General features: G+C 43.9%; 1 protein-coding gene across 2 annotated transcripts in view; it reads left to right on the top strand.

Moving 5' to 3' along the window:
* Positions 1-25,788, top strand: part of GOLIM4 (golgi integral membrane protein 4) — a 58,260-nt gene that overhangs the window by 8,504 nt on the left and 23,968 nt on the right. For both annotated transcript variants that reach the window (XM_075937888.1, XM_075937887.1), the window contains 2 exons: positions 23,842-23,916; positions 25,051-25,100. In XM_075937888.1, the coding sequence (XP_075794003.1) occupies positions 23,842-23,916; positions 25,051-25,100 (125 nt within the window). The remainder of the gene's footprint in view (positions 1-23,841; positions 23,917-25,050; positions 25,101-25,788) is intronic.

Genomic DNA, 25,788 nt, shown 5'->3' with positions numbered 1-25,788 from the left:
GTGAGAGGGGATGGGGTGCAGGGTCTCGGGAGGTCAGTGAGTGGGGTACAGGTGTCAAGTCTCAGCAGGGTAGTGAGTGAGGAGACTAAGGGTGCCAGGTCTCAGCTTGGTGTGGGTAGCGAGGCTGGAGCGCTAGTGCAGGCTCCCAGCATGTCCCTAGCTCACTCACTCACCACCCTGCCAAGACGCCACATCCCCTGCTCCCTCTCACACTCCTCTGTCAAGACCCTGTACTCCCAACCTCCTCACGCACCGCGCTACTGAGACCCCATATGCCCAGCCCCTTCACTCACCGCCCTACTGAGACCCACACCTCCAGCCCCCTGACATAAACCCTCCGTCGAGACCCCCAGCCCACTCACTCATTTTCCACCAGCCCGAGACCCTGCACCCCCTGCTAACTTCTGCACCCTCCCCCCAGCCAGACACTTGTCACCAGCCTGCTCCTGCACCCTCCCCTGGTCCTACCCTTTCCCCCTGGCCAACCACCCACCCCTAGAGAGAGGGGGGTTGGCAAGCATAGTGTGCAGGGGGTGCAGTCCCCTAGTATCATTTTAAAAGTTTAATACTCAGCTTGATGCTGTTTGGCTGTTCACTGGTACAGACAGGTACAGATTTCAGTAGCTAAAATAGGGGTGCACTAACAATGATAAGAATATCCAATCTCATTTTTCTGACCACTTCAATCTAAACGAAGCTAGCCATGATTTCTAAACCTAAAAAAATTCCAGACTCCCCCATCTCAGGTATAAGATAACTTTATTGGAATGTTAATCTATCCTGGATTAATCCTCTATTCCAGTAACTATACTGCTTCTAAATGCCTGTGACAAACTTATTCTTGATACTCATTGTTAGCACAGAATCTCAATTAATCTGACGGTTTCAGGCTTCTCTTTTCAATCCTGAAATATTCCTATATTGGAAGGCAACACAGCAGGATTCCTGGCATTCAGATTTCAACTTTCTGGATGGCTTGCCCTATTATAGACAGGTTGAAAATTTCCCAAAGGCTGTGTCTGCCACAAAAGATAAAATCCAAGCTGATAGTCTACAAAGTCAGTCTACAAATTTAAGATCTACTGATGAAAAGTGGTATATAAGAGCTATGCAATATTTATTTCTGTCTTTGATCTGTTAAAAACGTTCATAATAATATGGGAACAAAAACATCCATGAATTTGACTGCATGTTTTACATCACGCGGGAATGCTGCGAAGAACTGATAACACTTGGAGCTCTTCTCTTTCTAACTGCCATCCAGTTCGACTACATACATCTGAGGTGCTGTTGCATAGGTCTGTTCCCTTCTCCCCACCTCCCACAGCAGCATGGATCTGAAACAGAGCTTTCTGAAATTCCAGTCAGTTTCAGACTGTCTGCTGAAGGAGGTATTCTTGTACTTAGAGTGAGGGATGACAGACAAATTTAATAGTCCTGGGCTGAATTTAAACTTCTTTCCTTCACTCATTTTGACTGTTGAGCAAGGAATGTTGCACCACCCTGAAACAAGTCATTTCTGCAATAAGGAAGCAGATATTTCACTGCTTCTATCTCAGTTCTCCTTGCTAGTGCAAAGAATTGCAAATTCACAGGATAACTTGTACTGGGTAGTGAGCACTGAACTATCACTACTGTTTTGCTTGAAGCATTCAGAGCATTACTGATTGCTCCACCAGCCTCAGAACAGGTTCCACAGCAATCCTTGGTATGATAAAACAAAAAAAGCAGTCATGTAGCACTTGAAAGACTAACAAGATGGTTTATTAGGTGATGAGCTTTCATGGGGCAGATCCATTTCTTCAGATCTGAAAGCTCATCACCTAATAAACCATCTTGTTAGTCTTTCAAGTGCTACATGACTGCTTTATTTGTTTTACCAAGATCAGACTAACATTGCTACCTCTCTGTTCCTTGTTGCAATGTTATTCATGCTTTCATGAGAAGCTCTGCAAGACCCATACTGGTCCATTTACAATTGCATTAGCAGTGCTTCGAACATTATAGGACATCAGGGGTTATAGAGATCAGGAGCACTACACTAGTTTGCACCAGGGTGATCTCAGCTATGGATCTGGAGATGACTTGGAGGTGCTGGCTCTATTTATGTTGTTTTGCGGTAACTTATTAGATTGGTTGTTTTAAGACTTGGTTACTTTGTGCATATTGTACTGCTCTTAAAAGGCACCCCCTCGTTCACACCAAATGTGGCAGAGAAAATCATAGTGAAGTATAATAAATGTCTACTGTGTTATGATCAAATGCAGGACTGTATAAAACAGCAAATAAGGCTTCCTAATTCTGCTATCTAAATGGTGTCTTGCAGATTTTCAAGTCACTGAGAATTTCAATTCTTTTCCCACTCATTCCCACTTCTCAACTTTTGTATAAAGTAGTTACTTTAAATGTTTGCAGTGGAGTTGGCAGAGTTCAGTTTCGTGAACACTTCAACAAAACTCCTTTATCCACTGTACACAGGAAAAATTAAATTTATCGTGTGAAACATGATAGTATTCCCATCTAAGGTGTGTTTTCTTTCTAAATCTGTTGTTTAAGGTAAACCTGATTTCCAGTATCTATCTATAGATACAGATGAAATAATGTGTAATAAAATGTCATACTCTACATTCAGAAATGGCACAGGGCAATTAGCCCCATCAGATGAAGGAACAGGCTTATTATCTTTTATGAGATTTCATATTAAACGAGAGAGAGGAGAGTCCTGACTCCCTGGTTCTGGCAACTGAATTCCAACAATAGAAAGAGTTGATTATGGCAATGCATGCATTATCTATTGTACAGTATTTGTAATAAATGTCCACATCTGGAGGTGCTAAAACATCTCCGCATGGGGTATAGTACATGCACTAATTCATTGATATTTTCAAGAATAATTGTTAACAGTGCTGGTCTAGACTCTGGGTTCCATAGCACATGCTCTGTCTTTAAGTGGCCCTTGTTGATGGTAGGATTTTGCAAAATGTAGTGTTATAACCATGAGTCTACCTGTAATTTTGGGTGAAGGAGGGGGTTGTGACCTGTGGCAGAAGGTGGGGGGTTCAGTGTCTAGGGGTACGTCTAGACTACATGCCTCTGTCGCCAGAGGCATGTAGATTAGGCTACCAGACATAGGAAAATGAAGCGGCGATTTAAATAATCGCCGCTTCATTTAAATTTACATGGCTGCCACGCTGAGCCGACAAACAGCTGATCAGCTCATCCCAGGAGGCATACCTGGGTGGTCGACAAATACCTATGATGTCGACACCCGCGCGTCCAGACTATCGCGCTGAGCCGACAAACAGGTCAGCTGATCAGCTGTTTGTCAGCTCAGCGCGATAGTCTGGACACGCGGGTGTCGACATCATGGGTATTTGTCGACCACCCAGGTATGCCTCCTGGGATGAGCTGATCAGCTGTTTGTCGGCTCAGCGCGGCAGCCATGTAAATTTAAATAAAGCGGCGATTATTTAAATCGCCGCTTCATTTTCCTATGTCTGGTAGCCTAATCTACATGCCTCTGGCGACAGAGGCATGTAGTCTAGATGTACCCTAGAAGAGGGTATGGGTTAGGAATGTTAACTAACATGTATTTGTGTAAACGTGTAACCACTGGATCTTTTTAGTGGTTACACGTTTACACATTGGGGATGGAGACAGGGAGCAGCCAGCTCCTGCACCTCACCTCTTCTCCCCGCCCCCCCCCCCCCCCCCCCGGCTGTCTCTGATAACATTTGAATAGCCTGCCAGCAGCCCCAGCCTCACTCAAAGTGGAAGGCTGTTCAACCGGGCTCTCTGTGCTGGGAGGGGAGCAGTTTTGCATGCTGCCCCCTGCCCCAGCACAATCTCTCATCTCCCATTGGCTGGTTTCAGTCCAACAGGAGCTGAGAGATTGTGTTGGAGGCGAGGGGGATCATGTAAAGCTTCCTTCTTCTCCCCAGTGTGCTGCGCAGAGAGCTGCACTGAGCAGTCAACTGCTTTGAGTGGCATGGAACTGCTCGTAGGGTCCTGGCAGGATTGAAAGGCTTGGTGGGCCAGATCTTGCCCACTCCTGGACTAAACTAATTGTGGTGGCCTTGCCCTCTAGTTGTCAGATAAATCAGTGCTCTTGGAGTTTCTTTTGGAGCACAGATGCAAAAGATACCTGACTGCAGAAAGTTAGGTGATTAGTCTGTTGATGAAGCACTCAGACCACTACAGTCATACATGCTGCTTTGGTTCATGTGTTGATTACATTTGGAACAGCTCCCTGGGGTTATTCAAGAGAGTCAGCAGTGTATGTTTTCCCTTCTAGGGAATAAAAGAATTGAAATAATTCCTTTCCCTAAATCTAAGCAATTTACTTTTTTCCCCTTGTTTCTTTCCCTAACTGTGCAATTTCTTTAGGAATTCTCTGTCTCTCACTTGAAAAATCCCCCTGCACCCTGCTTCTGACGGGGAGGAAAACTTATCCCTACTGAGCTGCTAATGAACCTTTTCTGTACCTTCTTCATCTTCCCAAATGGCTAGCTAGGGGGCTCATCTAGACTACGCTAAAGTGTCGAAAGAGGATATGCAAATTCAGCGGGAATTTGCATATCTTCTTCTGATCTCTCTTTCAAAAGCGGAGCTTTCGAAAGTGAAAGTAGCTTGGATGTGACTTTTTTGGCAACCCTGCCCCCTTTTTCAAAAAGCCGCGAAACCTCCACTTTCGAAAGTGAGATGAAAGAGGATCTGCAAATTCCACCGGAATTTGCAGATCCTCTTTAACACTTGAGCATCGTCTAGATGAGCCCAAAATGACCAAAGATCTGAGCTGGGCAAACCTGGGCCCTTTTTCCAGTAGAATAGATGGGACTGGAGACTACAACCATCAACCCCAAGTCTAGAGCACATGAATTGAGTGAAAAATGACCTGAGGCTGCTTTAGCATGTTTGGCTCCTCCATCACTCCCTCTGCATGGAGATGCCTTTGGAGTCTGGGCACCCACACCTGTTGAGTGGGAAAGCTATTGCAGCCCTAGAAGCTCAACCCAGGAATCTCCCATGACATTTAAATTGCTTCTTGTAATGGCCCTTTGATTACAAAGAAAGCCTGAATCCCTGTAGTCTATAACAAGGTGTACTAGAGTGAATTTAGAGCTGACACATGTCCCTTGTGAGTGAACACGGCACAGCAGGCTTCTCTTGTCTAGTGCCATCTGCTGACAGCTCCTCCAGCCCTGGGCAGCCTACCTCTACTTATGAAAGCCCTTCAGACAGATCACATTATAGTTTCCTTCTGAGATAACACAACCCCAACAAATAATTTCAAGACATTGGGCTGGTCTCCTCCTGATTTTGTGCCCCATGGTCCTTACCTACTTTGTGCAAGGTGCACCCCCCCCCCTTTTCATTTATCAGGATTCACCCTTTTTTCAGGACAGAGGCCTGGAGTCCCATCAATAATTCCCAAGTGAACATACAAACTTAAATGACTTCCCCCTTCCTTGGGCTCCAACTTTAGCCCTCTGAAATTTCCCCTTGGCTGTGTTCCTTGGCCAAATGCCTACCTAGAGGTCCAGGTCCTATCATTTTGTCAGGGCTCAATTGCTCCACACTGGCGACCTCTCTTTCTCCTGGCCTCTTGCTAGAGACCTTTACAAAGCACACAATCCCATGGCTCACATTCCTCCTTCAACTCTGTAGGTTTCTATATTGCTAAAAGAAGGACTGCACAGTTCTTCCCCTCTCTGCCTGCAGCCATGGCTTCCCCTCTGGGTTTCTTTACAGTGACCACCCATCTCCTCTCCCACACCTGCATTTATATTTAATTGGGCCTGGATTCTCTCCAGGTGCAATCAGACACTCTAACTGAGCTCTGAAGCCCCAGTTAACTTTGTTTTGGAGACTCTGTGGGGTTCACACCACATCACATAAAGCTTGTGCTGTTATACTGTACTCTCAAATACAGTTCTGCTTCCAGTATGGCCATGGTCTTAGGACAGTGATTTTCAACCTTTTTTACTTGCAGACCCTTAAAAATGTTGAATGGAGGTATGGATCCCTTTGGAAGTTTTAGACAGTCTGCAATCCCCAGATTGAAAACCACTGTTTTGTGGTAACGTCTATTTAGGAAGAAAGTCTGTGCTCCAGCATCAAACCTGTTTCCTTGATAATGCTCACAGCTGCTTGAAACTAGCTCCAAAGTGGTTCAGACTAAAACTGCTGCTCTGATTTCACAGAACAGGCGCAATTGTTCTGAATGGAGATTTCACTGAGCATCTAATATTAATTCATAATATATTAGCAGAAGCACCTGAACTCATGTGTTAAGATGATGATGTTCCAACACATTACTTCAAACTCCTCTGTTTAATATTGTGTGTTGTCCCAAGAGAGATCCAGTATTTGAGCATGATGCTTCCCCATTTGCACACATCTCCACCCTTACTCTGGAAGTTGAGTACACCCTACAGCATGTCTTAGCCATGGTGGGTAGAATGCCAGAGGATTTCTCTCTCTTCTAAACTCATGATTGTTTTGGAATGTGTTTGGGAAAATGAATTGAGTAAATTTGTTCTGTTAAAGGAAATTAAGGGACAGCCTGTTAATAGTTATGGGTAACAACAGTAATTAAATAATGCAGAAATCATATGCAAGCTCTTTTTCTGCTTAAGGAAGATGTTTTGGGAGTGATTTGCTGTTTTTAGATGCCAGCAAGGCCAACTCCTGGTTCCTTTGAAGTCTATGGCACATTCTTATTGAGTTCAGCCTGTTAATTTGACCGTATAACTTTTGTTTTAAATGTATGTCGTTCAGGAAAAAAGATGCAAACTTGAGAGAAAAGATTAAGTCATTTTTGGTGATGACTTTCCTTAGACTGACACTATTTTGTAGTATCTTTTAGGGTTTTCTTTAAGTTCCTTATAGAACAACAGAATTTTTTCTGAACTGTTTTGACAGACTTGGAAGATGATAACCACAGCTCCCTCTTAGGTTTTGCTTGATATCAGGGCCGGGCAAGAGCCTGTCAGTGGGTCAGATCTGGCCTGCCAAGCTCTTTCATCCAGCCCATGCAGCAGCTCCTGGTCCTGGTCCTGGTCCTGCCCCCTAACGGGTTGCCTGGAAGCTGAGGAGGGGCAAGCCATTTAAATAGAAGCAGTTGAAAGGGCTCACACCTCCCCAGCTCCCGGGAAACACTTTAACGGCAGGGTTTGGCGCTGCAAACCCTTTCAACTGCTTCTATTTAAAGGACTTGTGCCTTCTGGGTGATTGCCAAGGTGCGAGCCCTTTAAATAGCAGGGATTGAAAGGGCTCACAGGTCCTGGCCTTCGCTAACACGTTTCCTGGGAGGCATAGGCCCTTTCAACTCTTGCTATTTACAGACCATGCCCCTTTAACTCAAGGTCCACCCCTTCAGCCCAAGACCCCACCCCTTGGGCAGACAGCAACTACATCAAAATTTTTTGAAGTTGCCCCCCTTCAAAAATTATTGCCCATCCCTGCTTTATATAGTGGAGTACCCCAAAAGTTGATGTGTGTTTGAACTGGGTAAGACTAAAAAGACCCCACTCACTGCCTTGAACCTTGAGGTTTTTATAACATTCAGAATCCAATCTCACCCTAAAATTTTGAAGAGGCAGTTACTGCTTTGTCCCATTACAGTTAAAAAAAAAGACTCTAAACAAACTTACATTGTTGTTTGAACTGCTGTTCCTTCTGTGTTAGTCCCCAGCTTGAAGAACAGCCCTGTGTAAGCGCAAAAGCTTGTCTCTTTCACCAACAGAAGTTAGTCCAATAAAAGATACTGTCTCATCCACCTTCTCTCTGTAAACAAACTAGCCAGCCAAAGTACACCATTTTAAAAATACATTATTTAAAGCAGAGGCCAAACTGCATTCTTAGTTACACAAAAATGGCTTACTCCAATAGTAACAAGAGAATTTGGCCAATAATGCAATACATGTTCATGTTATATACAACTAGTGCCTGGATTTATTGCTTATTTGGGGTGAGAAGGAAATGTAGTAAGAATGAATAAGCTCATTTCCTAGAGCTGTTAATGCCATATAAGGAGATTTTAGGGGGAAAAGTTCTGTTTAGGAATTGTTCTGCCTTTTTTTAAAAATACATCAACAATTAAACATAATTAATAGGGCTAGACTGTGACGATGAGATGCAGTTTTAAGAATGTGTGTGTTGTTACGGGAACTATGATGACTCCCATCACCATTCCACCTTGGACATTCCTCTTGTGCCAGGAAGAGGGACAGTGATTTACTGAACCCCTGAAAAGGTGCAGCCAGCTCTTTGCTCAGCTCACAGAGGGAAATGACTGAGCCATTATTGCTTGCTTCCCACCCTTTTTTTTTTTTCTCATTTTTATACATAAGAAGCAAGGAAAGCAGCAGCTGTCATGCAGTTGTACACAGGAGCTGGGCTTGAGTGGCTCTAACCCAATTGTTCAGGGGTGAGGTGGAAGGGAAATCCTTTCCTTCCGCTACAGCCAGGTGAGGGCTAGGAAACGATTTGCCCATCATGGTAAAATTGGCAAGATGAAGAGAAAAAGGATAAACCCGCCCCGCTCTGCCCCTCAAACTTGGAATCACACCCTGGGTCATTTAAAAGAACAGGTAAATAGTTAGTCCAGCAGTTCTCAAACTATTAGTTGGGACCCCAAAGTGCTCTGCAGCCCCATTTTAATGGGGTCACCAGGACAGATGTTAGACTTCCTGGGGCCTAAGGCCCAAGCCCCACCACTGGGATCCAAAACCCAAGGGCTTCAGGGTTCAGTCTGCAGGTTCTGCCCTCTCTAGCACCAAAGCTCTTTGGCCTTCAGCTTTGGCCCCTCTGACCAGTGGTGAAGCCCTTGGCCTTCAGCTTCTGCCCCCCTTGCCCAGGATGGTGGGGCTGGGCCTTCAACTTTTGCCCTTCCACCCAAAGCAGCAGGACTTGGGGGGACTCAGGCGCTGCCCCCTGGGGTCATGTAGTAATTTTTGTTGTCAGAAAGGGTATCACAGTGCAATGAAGTATGAGAACCCCCTTTAGCTCAGCAGTTTGTTGGTATAGAAATTAAGTAATTATCATAAATATGTTTTATAAAAGTCTAATTTATAAAGCATTTTAAGCCCAAAACAAAAAGTTATTAAAAATCAAGGCGCTCTGGAGCCATAAAGCAAATGTTGATCTGAACCACTGGGATTGTCATCATCCTGGGACAAATCTTCCAGTTTTGCTGTTGTTTGAACTAAAGCATACAACATCATCATCTTTCAAGAAAATGCACCTTTTGTGCATCATAATCTGCTGCCAAAAGGCAGCACTCTCGTCAAGGTATTATTTTCAGGCAAAATATTTGCAAGAAATAATCATATTGTTGCACAAGCATAAGAAATTCACCCTTGGTTTTTCAGTGTAACTGATTTAAAAACAAACCCCCAAAAGGAAAAGAAAAGTTACCTTGTAGTTCAGAAAGCACACCAGCTGCAGCCACTTCAAGGAGGCTACGTCTACACTGGCCCCTAATCACGGAAAAGCTATGCAAAAGAGGTAAGTCAGGATAGGGAAATCCGCGGGGGATTTAAATAAACATGTCCGCCGCTTTTTTTCCGGCTTGGAGAAAAGCCGGAAAAAAAGTGTCTAGACTGGCGCGATCCTCCGGAATAAAGCCCTTTTCTGGAGGATCTCTTATTCCTACTTCAAAGGTTAGTTCTGACTGGGTGTTGCCACCAAAATTGCTCTCAATAGCTCTGAGAGGAGGAACAGCCACCTTTTTTGTTGTATCTTTCGTTCTCTATTTCTCCTGCTAAACCACGCTAGCTAAATAATCATAATCAGAGGAGCCTCTCCTCACTCTTCTATAGACCAGAAGTGAGGGTGGGGAGCAGGTGGCACCGTGGAGACTGCTGGAGGGAACCAGCTTTTAAGGGGGAGCACGAGTAGTCGAGTACTTGCTTATATCTCCCTACTAAAAGCAGGACCAATCCCAACGAAATCATCCCAGTCAAGGCCTTGTCAAGCCAGTACTTAAAAACTTCTAGAGATGGAGATTCTACCACCTCCCTAGGTAACCCATTTTGGTGCTTCACCATCCTCCTAGTGAAATAGTTTTTCCTCATATCCAACCTAGACCTCCCCCACTGTAACGGGAATAATACAGTATAGGCAGAGAAGGGTTCTCACAGCCACATGCAGCTATGTTTACATTCTGTTACTGCTTGACAGTGTTTACTTTGTGTTAGTTCTTTAGTTTGCTAAATAAGAGACCTGTGTTTTTTTAGCCAGACACCCAGATCTGTCCTTGATGCATCATTATACAATAGGCAGCCTACTATATCTGTATGCTTACAACAATGAAGTGATCAGGAATTGTTTATGAGAGCAAGGATAATAGCTGATGACTTGACTGCTATGGCTAGTTAAGCTCTGCTCTGAAGGGTTGCCTGCATTTCTAGTGCTTGTGTTGGCCACAGGAGTTGCTATTGGCCGGCATAAGCCACTGAACACTGCATGGAAGAACTACAGATGCTGTGGCTAAGATTTTAAAAAGTGATCAGTGATTTTTGGATGTCCAATATAGAATGGCTTGCTAGGCCTAACTTTCAGACTGTACCACGCACTCACCTTGCCATAAACTAGACTTCATTGAAGCATAACCTGTAGGTGACCCAAAAACTAAGGCAATCAAACATGAGGCGTATTGAAGTCTTAGCCATAGTATACTTGATTCCCAGGAAAAAGAAAGTGTGTTACTGGGGAAAGAAAGGGAGCGCAGGAAGGATTTCTTACTGAACATCTGCATACGTAGGCTTGGTTTTGTTCCCACTCCCAATTAATGCTGTTGACGTAACTTGGATTTACCATTGCATAAAACTGGTGAAAGTAGAAAATTAGGCACTTTATAGCAGAAGCCAAGAAGATGAACAAAGGCCATGTGCATGCATATACTTGTGCCAATAATAAAGGCCTAGGAAGGAGATGCATCTCTAGATCAAAATGTCTTGGATTACATAAAGTTTCCTGTTCAGAAATGTATTTGAAAAAGTCTGACATGCTGATTCATGATCAGTTTTTGCATGTGTTACCCACCCACCCTTTCTCTGCTTCTCCCAATCAAATCAGACAGATGCTGCTGTGCCCCATCAAGATAAAGGAAGTTATTGAGTAGATTCATGCTTATGTGGAACAATAATGTACTGTTCTTAAAATAAGCACCTTGTTACCATCTGTTCCATTTTTTGGAGGAATGTGGTAATTGTACCTAAAGTATAAACTTTTAAGTCATGTTAATCAGCATAAGAAGTCTTTGGGCTTTTACTGTAAAAGAGCTTCAAAACTTATTTTAGTTAAAGTATATACCATAGCTTATAAAAAATAAGTCTGTAAATCTGTTCAACCCTTCTTGTCTTCAACCTTGTTAAAAGAGCCTATGTCTCACAGCTGAAATATTTGTAAGTACATGTACAAGTACTCCTCCTGTTTTATGGAAGTGTGGGTTCTCTGCAAGATACTATCTCCTTCAAAAAGTATGCTTTACCCTGGACTGTTTTGTAGGCTGAAGTTGAAAAACGATGCAGATAGATACAGTCTCTACTTAGGGATCATTTTGATAGTTTACACTAAGACAGCCTGACAGTATCCTTCAATCCAACCCCAGAGTCTTGCAAGCATTTCCACTGCCCATCTAAAAAGAGGTTGCAGTATCATTGGACAATGCCTGAAATACAGATGGGAACAGTACAGCAAACGAACAGTAAACTAGAGCTAGAACAAAATCTAGAGCTGGCAGTTGGTTTGCAGGGGATGAAATTTTCCTTCTGTCTTTTACTGCAGTTTTAGATTGGAAACACTGCTTTTAAAGTAGTGTTTGGCATTGCCTTCTTTCAGTACTGATGATACTGCACAGGGCTGTGTCATGGAAAGGTGAATCTCATGCGGTAATAACCCATTTTAGATGTATATGTCTTTTGGTGCCTCCAGCTTGTGCAGAGCCATGAAGGTTAACTGTTTTTTGACAAGAGCTATAACTATGCATCCAGAATGGCACAATGAATGCATAGCATATATGCGATAATTAGGATTTCCACTTACTTTTGTGTGTGTGGTTCTTTTTTCTTTAGTTTCTATTTTTAGTGCCCAGCAGGTTTAATTATTGCATACAGTTGTATTTTGTGTTTTCTGTTACTTCAAATCAAATGATTCCATAATAATTTACTACTGACCATAACTATCAGTATGGCACCTGGCTCTCTCACTTCATCATGCTAGCCAGATAAAAATCAGACTTCCATGGGCCTTACCATTTCAAGGTGATATATTAGCTATTACTGAAATAGTCATGTTAGTAAGTTTTAAGCTTTTCAGAACGAGGAAGCTTTTTAGTTTTCAGTAACACCAAAGGATCTTAGATTAGCTGTTCACATTATACGATTCATGTTCCCTAAGAATGATTGACATTTGTACATGGTTTAGTAAAGGGCTAACACACAGGCAGTCCCAAAACAAAGTCCACCAGAATGTTAAATCAAGGGTTATCCTATGTAGGAGCAAAAGTGACACTGAAGTGGCATACACTGTCAAAAATGGCATTACCTGTTTTTAAGTCATTGTTTCTTCAAAAGAAAATCATCTTCAGTGTATACATATCAGTATTCTAACAGGTAAATCACGAGCAGGTTTTAGTTGGGGCTGCTACAGACCACCATATAACACAGTGGAACAGATGGCTGCCTGTTTATGTATCTGTTTGTAACATTAGGGGGGAAAAAACCAAAAAGCTTTGTGATTATGGGGCTTCAGATTAAGTGACATATGTGGACGGTCTCATTTTATTAGTGCTAAAACATCCTTCAAATTTCTAAATATTATAAATGACAATTTCCCAACTCAAAAAATGGTCCATTTAAGCCAGGGAAGTCTATATTAAACTTCACCTTGCAGATAAAGAAGAACGGATCACTGAACTAAAAAGTAATGGTAGGTTAGGTACAAGTGATTATGATTTGATCACATTAATAATAGCTCCCATCTATGTCAGGGGTGGGCAAATGCCAGCGAGAGCTGCAATCGCCCAACACCTTCAGAGGTACAGGTAAACATAGCAGCTTGCCAGGGACTAACTCTGGTGGACTGGATTCAGCCCGGGGTGCCAGTATTTTCCCACCCTTGACATAGATGGAGCTAGTATTTGCATATCTGTTAATTCAATAAAAATTATTTGTAAGATTAAAACAAGGTACCTCGTAAATCCACAGATGACTACAGAAGTAAGCAATGTTGCCTCAAAGAACAAAGCCCAAAAGTCGCTTTTTTACTGCCCAACCTCAGTTCAGATGCTGCACCCGGCAGCCATTAGGGACGCCCACAAAGATGGATAAGGGAAAATAATAGTGCAGCCAATTAACTTAACAGGTACTTAAAATGTAGTACCTGGAGTAAACATTGGGCCAGGACAGACTTAGACCCTTTACACCAGGGTGAGCAAGATCTAGCCTGTGGGCAGGATCTGACCCGCCAAGCCTTCAAATCCGCCCTAACCCAGTGCAGCACTGGACACAAAGCAGGTCCACGACATTTAAAGTGTCTGGCAGCTCCGTGTGGCTCTCTATGCGGTGTGGGATGGGGTGGGGGGAGGAGGTGTTTGCCAGAAACCATCCAATGGTAGTTGAGAGATTGTGCTGGGGGTGGGGGCAGCATGCAAAGTCTTCCCCCTCTCCCTCTGGCGTGCAATGCAGAAAGCCATGTGGAACAGTCACCTGTTTTGAGTGGTCTGGGGATGCTGGTAAGATGGGAGCCTGCCTGAAAGTCCCGCTTGGCTGCTGGCCAGGAGCTGCATCTGGCCTCCTGACCAGAGCCTATTTCTTGCACCCCACCCCCTCTCGCACACCAACTCCCTGTCTCAGTTTCACCACCCAAACCCTCTGCACCTCCATCCTCCAGGCTGCAATTCCCTACTAGACTCTGCACTAAGATCCATAGTGTGTTTGGGGGAGGTGGAGGTTGGGAAAGTAAGAGGAAAGCAATTAGAAACTTGGAAGGCTCAGTCTTCAACTGTGCCAAATTCTGAACAGTAGGGAAAATGTGGTAACACGTTTTACAATTTCTTTCTTAATCAGTGAATTTTGACAACTATTGATTTATTTTTTTCCTGGAAAAAAAAATTGTTACAGTCAGTAAATGGAAGAGGGGAGTGGACCCTTCACTCCCCCCCCTTCATTGGTTAAACAATATATTTAACTGCTTAGCCAATTAAACAGGATATTACAGTCCTAGTTTAAATGTGACATAAGAAGGAGAGTAACATTATCTTAGAAGTAGCATTAGTCTGTAGTTAATCTCCCTCCTCTGAAAGATCCAAAATCCAAAGTTTGTCAGATAAGGTTGGATTTCCAATCTTGGTTCCAGTAAGATTAGAATATAGTGCAGGGTGTAGACGTTACCAGTTTATATCAACTAAGGATTTGGCTCTAAAAGTTTGAGTTCTTATTTATTTGCTATCAAAACCAAACATTTCTCCTGTAAAAAGTAAAAATTTCCCCATGCGTATTTTCACTCAGCTCAATAGTTTTTCCAAAGGAGAACTGAAGGTGTAAAATAGCGTGCCAAAAGAGCCAAAACACTGAATTATTTATCTCCCTTCTTTCTACCCACCTCTTTGTTTTTTACTCTTTAAATCAAAGTTTGCTGAGAAAGCTGCAATTGCAGGTAAAGCAGAAGTGAAGTAAAAAATGTTCTTGCAAACTCTTGATATGACTTAACCCAGGGGTGGGTAATAATTTTTGACCGGGATCCATATCATATAGGGGTAGAGCCTCAGACAGAAGAGGCGGAGCCAGGACAATTCCCTGCTTCCCTGTCCACAGATCCTGATTGATCTGTGGGTGGGGAATGTGTGAAGTCTTTGCCCTCACCTCCAGAGAGAACATGCACTCCCTCCTCCTGCCCCCAGGTCAACCAGGGCCTGGGTAGCCCATTAAGTCTGCCCCTGCCCTGCAAGGGAGCGCCACACTTAGTCACCCACCAGCTGAACAGCAGTTGGCGGTCAAGTGCCGAGGCCCTTGTAGGGCAGGAGGAAACTTTGTGTGCTCCTCGACCCCCAGGCCGATAAGGGCTTGAAGGTGAGGGGAGTGAGCAAAGTCTCCTACCACCCTGTCTTCCGGCACACAGCGCTTAGAGTCAACCGCCAAGGTTAATTCTGAGTGCCACGCACTCCTCCGTCCCTAGGACCTGATTGGCCTGGGGGTGTGGAAGCGGCAGGACCTCTGTAGGCCAGATCAACCTGCTTGGCAGGCTGCATGCAGCCTGCGGAGGCCCTTTTGCCAACCCCTGGCTTAGCCTAACTGCTAGCAAGCCTATTCTGGCTCCTGGCAGCATGGAAGGATGAAAAACATTATGGATTTTATTTTGTTCTATGAGTTGTTCTGGTAGAAGCACTGCTCCTTTTGCAATGTAATTCTATATTCAACATTTTTGGTGCCAAGATGAAGCCATTAGTACCATTCTTCCATTTATTTCTCTGCTGAAACTTAGTTGGTGGAGACTTTGTGAATATTCATTCTATGCTTGTTTTTATTGCAGTGGCTCTTGGTACATTAGTTCATCTTGACTGATGGCCTTGAGTTTAGGAAATAAATAGCAAAGTAGGTAACAAGGATTGTTTAGCAATCCTACTTCTAAGTGAAAATGTAAACACTTCTATATAAATCACTAACCACAAAGGCTGCAGATGCATGTTAGAGGAATTAAGAACAAAATTGAAGGCTGTAAAACACACTTTTAGAACTGCCAAAAAGCAGTTCTTTACTCGATGTTTCTTTCTCATGGCTTACCATTTGGTACCTACTTCACTCTTCACGGAAATGCATTTACAGTTTTCAGTTATTTGTTTCATAAGTTGCCAGGTCCCTTGCAAATTACTGTTTGGAAAGGGAACAAGAAGTCTTTCAATAAAGTGTGGTCAGTTGTCTTAAGCACAGCTGTGTAAAACTGCACTTTTACTTCAAAGGGATTTGTGTGAACATTTTTTGTCTATTTCACATATATCTGGGTTTTCATCATGAGATTATGTTTTTGAGACTGGGATCTGTTCCAGCTTGAAATTTAGAAGAGAGAGACTGTTTTTTCCCAATTTAACTGTGACGTGAAATCAAGACTTGACCTAGTTTTGAGTAAACCTAGGACATGGTTCACAGACTGTCTAGAATCTTCAATAAACCTGTTCTGGTATTTGAATTCACATGGTATTTGATTTAATTTTAAACATTTGGCGTGGCTCTAGTTTTGAGCTTCCAAAAGGGTTAATTAATTCTGATGACACAGCAGTTTTCCCTTACTAGTGTACTGTCTGTACCCAAGACATTGAGTGTATCATTATGATGGATAGATACTTTAGAGGTATCATCTCAGCTGTCTAATTACAATCAGAAATACAATTATTATATAGCAAAGGTTCTTAAACTGTAACCTGCAATGCAAAGACGACTGATCACATAGTACAGATTGAACCTCCTAAATCTGAGACTCTCTGGTCTGGCAATATCCAGATCACAGATGTTGCTGGATCAAAGAGCCCCAGAGGTGGGAACAGGAACCAGTTGAAAGAACACAGAGTTTGGGGAGCCCCAGCTGGGCCAGGTGGCATCAGGGGAGCCCCTCCTCTAGCTGGGGAACCCCCGGTATCAATGGGGCCAGGCAGGGGCCAGGGAGTCCCAGCCCCAAGCGGAGAAGTCCCAGCTGCAGTAGGGCTGCAAGCAGACAGGCAGCCCCGTCCAGGAACCCTGGGAAACCTTCAGTGGCAGCAGGGCTGGAGTGACTGAGTAGCCTCTGTCGGGGAAACCCCTATGGCTGAAGTGGGGCTGGTGGAGGCGGGCAGCCCCAGCCAGGGAACCCACGGAATCCCCAGCAGCAGCAGGATGGCCTTAGCAGTGTGGCAAGGTGGCCCTAGCTAGGGAAATCCCAGTGGCAGCAGGGATGGCAGTGGCTGGGGAACCCCAGGGAATACCCTGTGGCAGCAGGACCTATAGAAGCTAAGCAGTCCCCGCCAGGAGTCCTCGGGCAACAGGTGAGCAGCCAGGCCAGCGTTAGCAGAGCCACTGGCAGGGCAGGGAGCCCCGGTAGAGGAAACAGCAGCAGGAGAGCTAGCAGAGCAGCACTGACCTCCCCTTATCCAGCAAACTCCATGGTTTGGGATAGCTCCTGCCTTCCCCTGGCCAGCCGGAGCATGAGGGATGGAGACTGGGGCAATGTGCCACCCTAGTTTTCACCAGTCCAGCCGGAGTCGGTCTCCTGGGAGACTATGGAGTGTGTTTTCACCTTTTGCACACACACCCCACTTAAAAGTCTCCAGTAATGGAGATTCCATAACCTCCCTCAGCAACTTATTCCAGTGCTTAACCACCATAGTGGTTAAGCTAAACCTCCCTTGCTGCAATTTAAGACCATGATATCCTATGTGATCCACATTTCCTATGTGATAATCAGGGCTCGATAAACCGCAACGAAATCCACTCGCCAGCCCCGCCGCGCATGCGCCAGACCTGCACTGTGCATGCGCACGCCACCAGTGAACAGGGCGACCAGCTGAAATCTACTTGCCATGGGCGAGTAGATACACGGATTTGTCAAGCCCTGGTGATAATCCATAACTGCAAAAGAGAAATCGTCCATTGACTAAAGAATCTTGTTTGCGTCAGAGCAATGCAATATTGTCTTACTGGCTGGACAAATCCAATACATGAATGTGAAATTTTTTTGCACTTATAGAAAAATGGTCTGTCAGTAGACCGTTTCAGAAGGGTAGCCAAGTTAGTCTGTACAGGATAAACTTAAAACACAACAAATGGTCTGGTAGCACTTTAAAGACTAACAAAACCTGTAGATGGTATCATGAGCTTTCGTGAGCACAGCTCACTTCTTCAGATGACCGGAGTGTTGGAAGTCCAGAACCAAGAATGAATAAGGAAAGGCGAGGGGGGAGGAGGAATAATTGGAATTGGGGAGGGGGGAAGAGGACATTGGGTAGATAAGTTTCAAAGGGATAGATGAGACAGTCTGTAACAGGAAAACCTTAAAAAAACAACAAATAGTCTATTAGCACCTTAAAGACTACCATAACTCAGGAGTGGGCGCAAGAGCCTCCAAGGGCTGGATCTGGTCTGCCAAGCGAGACCTGGGGATGGGAGGCACGAACGCCTAGAGCAGTGGTTTCCACCTTTTTAACTACACAATCACTTTTTCAATTTAAGTGCAATGTAAGAGCTACCTCAAACCCAAATACCCTTGTCTCACTTCCTTCCTGACCCTTCTTTGAGATCCCGCCCATGCTCCACCCCTTCTCCCAGGCCTCAGCCTACTCATTCCATCCCCCTTCGTCCCCCATCCTCATTCACTTTCACCAGGCTTGGGGTACAGGCTCTGGTCTTAGACCATGGGGTTTGGACTGTGGGAGGGGCTCCAGGCTTAGCTCAGGGTGGGAGATGGGGTCCAGGAGGGTTTCAGGGTGCAAGCTCTGGGAAGAAGTTTGGGTGCAGGGGGACTCACATCTGGGGCAGGAGGTTGGGTGTAGGAGGATGTTCAGGAAGCAGGCTCTGGCTGGGTTCTGTTTAACTGGGACAGCTTCTGGGTGGTGGAGCAGTGGGGTTAAGGCAGGCTTACTCCTACTTTGGCCCTGCACCACTGCTAAAAGCAGCTGGCATGTACAGCAATGGCTCCATGGCGCTAAGTGCTGCCCGTCATCCACCAGCACTGAGCCGACAGCTTCTACTGGCTACAGTTCCCCATTACTGATCAATGGGAGCTGCAGGAGTGGTGTCTGCAGGCAAGGACAGCATGTGGAGACCCCCGGCTCTGTCTTTCTCGGGTTGCAGGGACATGCCAGCCATGTCCAGGAGCAGCAATTACAACAGGGATAATTATTCCAGCCATGACAGGTTAGGCATTTTATAATTCAACTAAAAGAAATTTAAGCGTAAGAAAAATGAAAATTATGAAATGCACAGACCAGTCAAAAACCAAAAATAAAGCACTTTGCAAGCAGTAAAAGTAGTAACAACAACCCTAACTCCCCTTCCCCGGACGTATGTGTTGGGTTAGGAGATGAGAGTGAAGGACAGTTGGTGTTTGTGAGAGGGAGGGAGCTGGGCAGTGCAAATCTCAGTCAATCCCCTTCTCTCTCTGTGGAGATAAGGTACAGAAATGTGGGGAAGAGACACACCCTGACATCAGCACCCTCCGTCTTCTCCCTCCCGCACTCTGCACAGAAAGCAGGAGGCTACCAGGTGGTAGCTCCAAGGCAGAGGGCAGGAGCAGCAGGACAGGGGGTAGAGGGGCAACTGAAGTGCCAGCACTTGAAAGCTTCCTGGCCAAACAAGTCAGGATCACCTATCAGATGCTCCAAGATCTACTGGTAAATCCCAATCTACTGGTTGGTGACCACTGGCCTAGAGTGAACTGCCAGCTGTTTTGAACAACTGGCGGTTCACTCTAAATACCATGTGCCCTTTGCAGGGCAGGGAGCGAGAGACGGTGTATGCGCTCATGCCTTCAGGTCCTGATTGTCCTGGGGGTGGGGATAGCACACGAAGTCTCCTCCTGCCAGCAGGTGCACGCGGTACCTAGAGAGAACAGCTGGCGGTTCACTCTAGGAGCCGGGGGAAAAAGACTTCACATGCTCCCTCCGTCCACAAGCCACTCGGAGTCTGTCTACAGGGGAGCACAGAAGTATCCTGGCCCAACCCCCTTCTTTCCAGGGCTGCTGGGGGCCACTTCAAAAATTATTGCCTACTCCTGCCATATCTGTTTAGCATGCAGTTTGAAGGTAATACACTTGAACCTCTAATCTGGTTGTCCCTGATCCAGGAAGACCTGTGATTTGAACCCTGATGGGGGAGAAGGAAGAGGCTCTTTGCACAGCCATTCTTCCTACCCTCCAGCTGGTGGAACAGCAGTGTAGCGAAGCACTTTTCTATAGGCTTTTCTCCCACAATTCCCATAGCAACAGAGGGCAGTGCCTGGGAGCCGCAGAGGGTGCAGAAGTAGGTAAATGTGACACCCCCTCATGCCCAGACTCCACACTCCCAGTACTCCTGCACCCTTCCTCCCTCCCAGACCCCACATTTCCAGTGTCCTTCATTATGGCAAACAACCATGGTCCAGAAAATTCCATAATCTGTCATAGCCTATTTCCGAAGATTGCTGTATTAAAGAGGTTTTAGTGTATTACCACAAAGCATACATGTTAGGATGGTGGCTGAATTACAAGATCATCAAAAAATAGTGAATATGAAAAGTTGGATTAGTCTCAGTCTGGTTATCAAAAACTACTAAGATATTGAAAGAGAAATTAGTTGGTTAATACATTTAAAAAGCTTAAGTGCATCAGAGGGGAGCTGGGAATCAGCTGTCCTGGCTTATTTCTGGTTCCCCCTGCTACAGCTCTGCAGTTTCTCCCCTTAATAACTAATCAATGGAATTTCCATTGACCACTCTATTAGCTGATTACCCACAATTTAACATCCCTACCACAAACCACACCATCATTTATGGAAGCATGCTACAAAGCCTGGGTGAAGACACCATAGCGGCTTTACAGAGAAGAATAAGTGTCTTAGTGATAGCCAGTGATTATTCTCGATGTCCAAAAGTGACGTGACACATGCTTTTGCTGCTCAGACTACTGAGACTTTAATGGGTGTTTACTGCATATATTTATGCTTGAAGAGATTATGGACCTCAGTTTGTTTTCAAAGTAATGTTAAGTTTTCCTAGGGAAGTACAGTGTCACATGGGATCAGCTGCTTATTACTCAGGCCACGTCTCCACTTAGTAGAGAATCAGTGCTCTGGCAGTTGATCTTCTGGGGTTCGATTTAGCAGGTCTAGTAACAACCCGCTAAATCAAATGCTTAGGGTGCTCCCCTTCCACCAGGACTTCAGGTTCCCAGCCACCACTGGTTCCCCTGCCAGCTCTTCCAAAATCTGAGAAGGACCAGGAATGGAACAGATTAATCAGAAGTCTTAAAAGAGCAACACTCTGATGTGGAAATGATAGAACCCAAACCACCCAAAAAGAAAATCAACCTTTTGTTGGTAGCATCTGATTCAAACGATTTAAATGACTGTGTAGCAGTCTGATCTGCTTTGGATTCTTGTTAAGCAGAACCCACCATTAAGGTTGTATTCTTGGAATTTAAATCATTATAGGTGAAAACATTCAAAAATATTTAAATACATGGTACAGTAAAACTCCGATGGTCCAGCATCTGATGGCCCGGCACTCCTGATGGTCCGGCACCATCAGGAACCCGGAAGTGCTCTGGGCAGGAGGACCATTTGAGCTGCTCTGCCCCCAGGTTCCCCAATTCAGCCGCTGCTAAAACTGACCAGCGGCTGAATCAGGGATGCCTAGGGCAGAGCAGCTGGGGTGCTGCCGGGTTGGTCCCATAGCGCTGCACCTCGGGGCTGCGGGACCCAACCCGGCAGTGCCCCAGCTGTCCCCGATTCAGCCGCTGCTGAAACTGACCAGCGGCTGACTACAGAAAGCCCGAGGCAGAGCTGCTCTGCCCCGGGCTTCCTGGAATCAGCCCCTTATCAGTTTCAGCAGCGGCTGACTTGGGTACACCTGGGACAGAGCAGCTGGGTGCTGCCGGGTTGGTCTCGCAGCGCCAAGGGTTGGCGCTACCAGACCAACCCGGCAGCGCCCCAGCTGCTTTGCCCCAGGCATCCTGATTCAGCTGCTGCTGAAACTGACCAGCGGCTGACTCCAGGAAGCCCGGGGCTTCCTGGAGTCAGCCGCTGATCAGTATCAGCAGTGGCTGACTTGGGGACGCCTGGGGCAGAGAAGCTGGGGTGCTGCCGGGTTGGTCCAGTAGCACCGAGGAGCGGCGCTGCGGGACCAACCCGGCAGCACCCCAGCTGCTCTGCCCCAGGCGTCCCCAAGAGCAGCTGGGGTGCTGCCGGGTTGGTCTCACCGTGCCAAGGGTCGGCGCTACCAGACCAACCCCGCAGCACTCCAGCTGCTCTGCTGCAGGCATCCCTGATTCAGCCGCTGCTGAAACTGACCAGCAGTGACTGAATCAGGGACGCCTGGGGCAGAGCTGGACTATCGGAAGGGGGGGCTATGAGGGGTCTGGGGTGGCATCCCCCTCCACCCCAGATCCCTCATAGCCCCCCCTTCCATAGTCCAGCAAATCTGATAATCCGGCACCCCCTGGGTCCTAAAGGTGCCGGATTATCGGAAGTTTACTGTATTCTATTATTGTTTAAAAATGCAATTAAAGCTGCAATTAATCAACTATTTTTTAATCTTGCAATTAATCATAATTATATCTTTAAATTGTTTCAAAGCCTAAACAATACATACTGATATTTATATGTCTTCATGCTAGTTTATTGTCACTTGAGGTAAATGTTGCTGCTGATACTCAAAGCTTATTATATAATGTCTTATGCTACTTGCTTACATTAACATATCTCTATATGCTGATAAAACAGCATTTACAATTTTCAATCACTTTAAATAAGTAAAGTGATTTCAGCAACTACATATGTCTGAGGCATGCAACAATTTTGAGTTTTTTACAAATCATATTTTCCTTTTGTGCAAGCCCCACACAATCCCAAAGCTGACTAAAACAAAACACTTTTAGATAAACAAAGTAAACAAACTAGAAAAAGTTAAGAGAAAATTGTATTGCACTTCAGTTACAAGTAACTAGGTGTTGTAACAATGGTAGATTGAAAAAAATTCATGCTCAAGAGGTTTGGATGGAAATTAAGTGTTTAATTGTTATTAGGGAAAGGCAGTTTAGAAGTTTTAACCTTTATTCAAGAAAGTCTTTAATCACATGTTTAAGTTTAAGTTCCATTGAAATCAGTGTTTCTTAGATGCCTTTCCTGAACTGAGATGCTCTCCTAAATTATGGTGTTTCATACCCTTGGACTGATAATGGGGGGGAGGGAGAGATGAAATAACTCTTCTGTGAGATAGTGCTATATATTCTGTAGTTTAAAAATACTTTTACCTATTCTTTTGGTGCAAATGATCTTTCTATCTCAGCTCCCAGCTCCAAAATGAGTGGGATTTGTGTAAACTCTGATTCTCTTTTGGATGTCTCACTCTCAGCAAATGCATAGTGCTGATGTCAGAATCTACTTTGCTGTGTAAGATACTTACATAGCCTCCCTGTACTGAGTATCTGAGCATCTCAGTCAATTATCCTGTAGTACTATAATACTTCCAATAATATGGAAGTACTGTTATCCTAATTTTACAGATAGACACAGAGCAACTAAGTGACTTCCTCAATACCATACAGTATGGCTGTGGCAAAGCAGAGAACTGAACCTAAATCCCCCAATTTCAAGGCTAACCCACCAACCATTGGACAATTCCGCCTTTCTCATCTGTCCTACTACTTTACCTAGTCCATTCTTGTGTGCAAGTGGAGTGCTGTAAGAGTTCTGATCTTGACAAACTCTATTCAGGATTTTTGAATATTTCACTTGTCTTTTTACATGGAAAACAGAAGACATTGCATAGGTAGATGGCAAAATTCACACATGCTTACCAAAGAAATAAAGATAAACTGGTAGGTCTAATTTTAGCCAATTAAAATAGCCTACCATCATTGACTGTTCCCATAAACAAATTTAGCATGTAACTCACTTGCCATGGATAGAAAGAGATATAGCACAAACAGAATTCGAGTAATACATATAAAATTGAATTGCTAGGACTAAAGTTTAAGGACCAGATACTCCATTGGTATAACTTTTATTTTGGATAGTCTTTGTGCATTCTGCATCAATATTATTTGTTATGTAATGTTCCCTTTTTCTAATATCTGTAAAATGAATCACTGTGTTCAAATCTTTCTCTTTTCAGTTGTCTATGAGCACAGGTCAAGATTAGAAAAGTCATTACAGAAGGAAAGGCTTGAACATAAGAAAGCCAAAGAAGGTAAAACCTTGTTTTTCATTTTCTTAGTATAATGTTAATTTTATAAATTATGGATACTTGTAATTCACTGGTAGGTTCATTGTCATTGAGAATTTCTATGCTTTAAATATGTGCACAAGTCCTTTAATTGGCTATTTTAATAAAAACATCCATAAGGCATATGACCATTTCATGCATGCCAAATATATCTATTTAAACACCTGTCCTCAAGAGAAGGGATTTATGAAACTGGGTTTTAGTTAAATATCCTTGAATAATACAGTACTGGACATAGTTTGTGTTTTATTATACAAGTATTGCATTTTTGTTAAGATATCCTCTACAAAAGCTTTCTGACTACGATACTTTAGATAATTTTTCTAACTTATTTTTCACGGTGTAAATTACGTGGTTGAAATTTTAAGGCATGAGATAATGAAAGTCCACTCTGCACTCTTCCAAAAAATAGTTGCTGGAAGCTAGGCATTCTTGGCCCTGGAACTAAAGCAGCTTGGTAGAAAACATTAAAAGCTGTTTGGGGTTTTCTTGCCCTGAAGTCCTAGATGGTTTTGTAGTGCCATCTAGTGGACAACAATAAATCATTAGTTTTATAAAGGGCAAGTCATCTTTTGCAGAATTAGAAAATAAAGAAGAATACAAAGGAAATCATGATGAAAAGTGGGTGGAAGTGGTTTTGTGGTTTTTTTTCTCTTTTTGACTTTCTGGTATTATTGTGACTGATGAGAATTTTAAAGTGTTATCTTATAGGAAAATGCACAACTTTACTTCACCTTTCTTTGTTAATAACACAACAAGGTCTTTAAATCTAGTTAATAAGACCTCTGAAATCACTTTTCATTTCCCACCAGTGGTCCCAAGCTTGCCTTGCCATATTTTGTACTGATATAAACTGTTTTATATCGAAATACTTTGATAATCAGATTTAAAAGTCAAAGTGCTTCCTTCTTAGTTTTTTACAGTTGCTTCAAGAAATCTGTAATTGCAGCATTTCCCAACTTTGTAGCTACTTTGTGTATGGAATTCCCATTTTCATGAAGGTATTTTGAATGCAGAGTACCTACAGACTCTGGCCCCCAAGCCTTTTTGTCAGTGAAATATTTCTTATAATAGTTTCCTTTTTTTATTATTTCCTAGACTTTCTTGTTTATAAATTAGAAGCACAAGAAACACTAAATAAAGGAAGGGTAAGTAAAATAAAGAATTGGTACCAAAGAATGATGACCCAATACCATTTACAAAGGAAAGGAAAGGTTATCTAATGATACCCATTCCAAACAATAAGAGTGCATCTACACAGCGGCATTAGCTTGAAATATGCTACACCATTTGAGCTACACAATTTGCGTATCTTATTTCAAGCTTATTTTGAGATTGCTATTCTGACAAGTCCTTTAATCCTCATGAAATGAGGTTTACCAGGACGTCAGAATAGCAAGCCCATTATTTTGATTGTATTTGAAAATAACAGGCTTAGTGTTAAGTTGCAGAAAACGCTATTTCGGGATACTAGACGTGTCCCGTAGTAGCCACTGTCTAGACATACCCCAAGAGACTTAAAAAAACTCTAACTGAAATACCCTTGACTTCTTCCACTTTTGCTATGTATGTTAAATGCCCCCGTTAGGAATATTCTGATGTGGTAAGTTCTAATAAGAGAGGGAATTTCTTTCTAGGAAATTACTTGGAAAAACACTGCTTCGCTTATAGAGGTACTATAGTAGCTCAAGATAATGGTATTCTTTTTAAAATAGCTGTCTCACATCAGCCAATCTTGGCAGGAGAAATCAGAATAGGGAGAGAAATTGAGATGATAAGGTATATACATCCTATTGATGTTGTCCTTTTCCTTATTGGGCAGAGCCAGAATCTTGT

The sequence above is a fragment of the Pelodiscus sinensis genome, chromosome 10 (assembly GCF_049634645.1).
Source record: "Pelodiscus sinensis isolate JC-2024 chromosome 10, ASM4963464v1, whole genome shotgun sequence".
Taxonomy (NCBI): domain Eukaryota; kingdom Metazoa; phylum Chordata; order Testudines; family Trionychidae; genus Pelodiscus; species Pelodiscus sinensis.
Note: the sequence above shows the minus strand (reverse complement) of the source record. Positions and strands in the feature narration are given on the sequence as shown.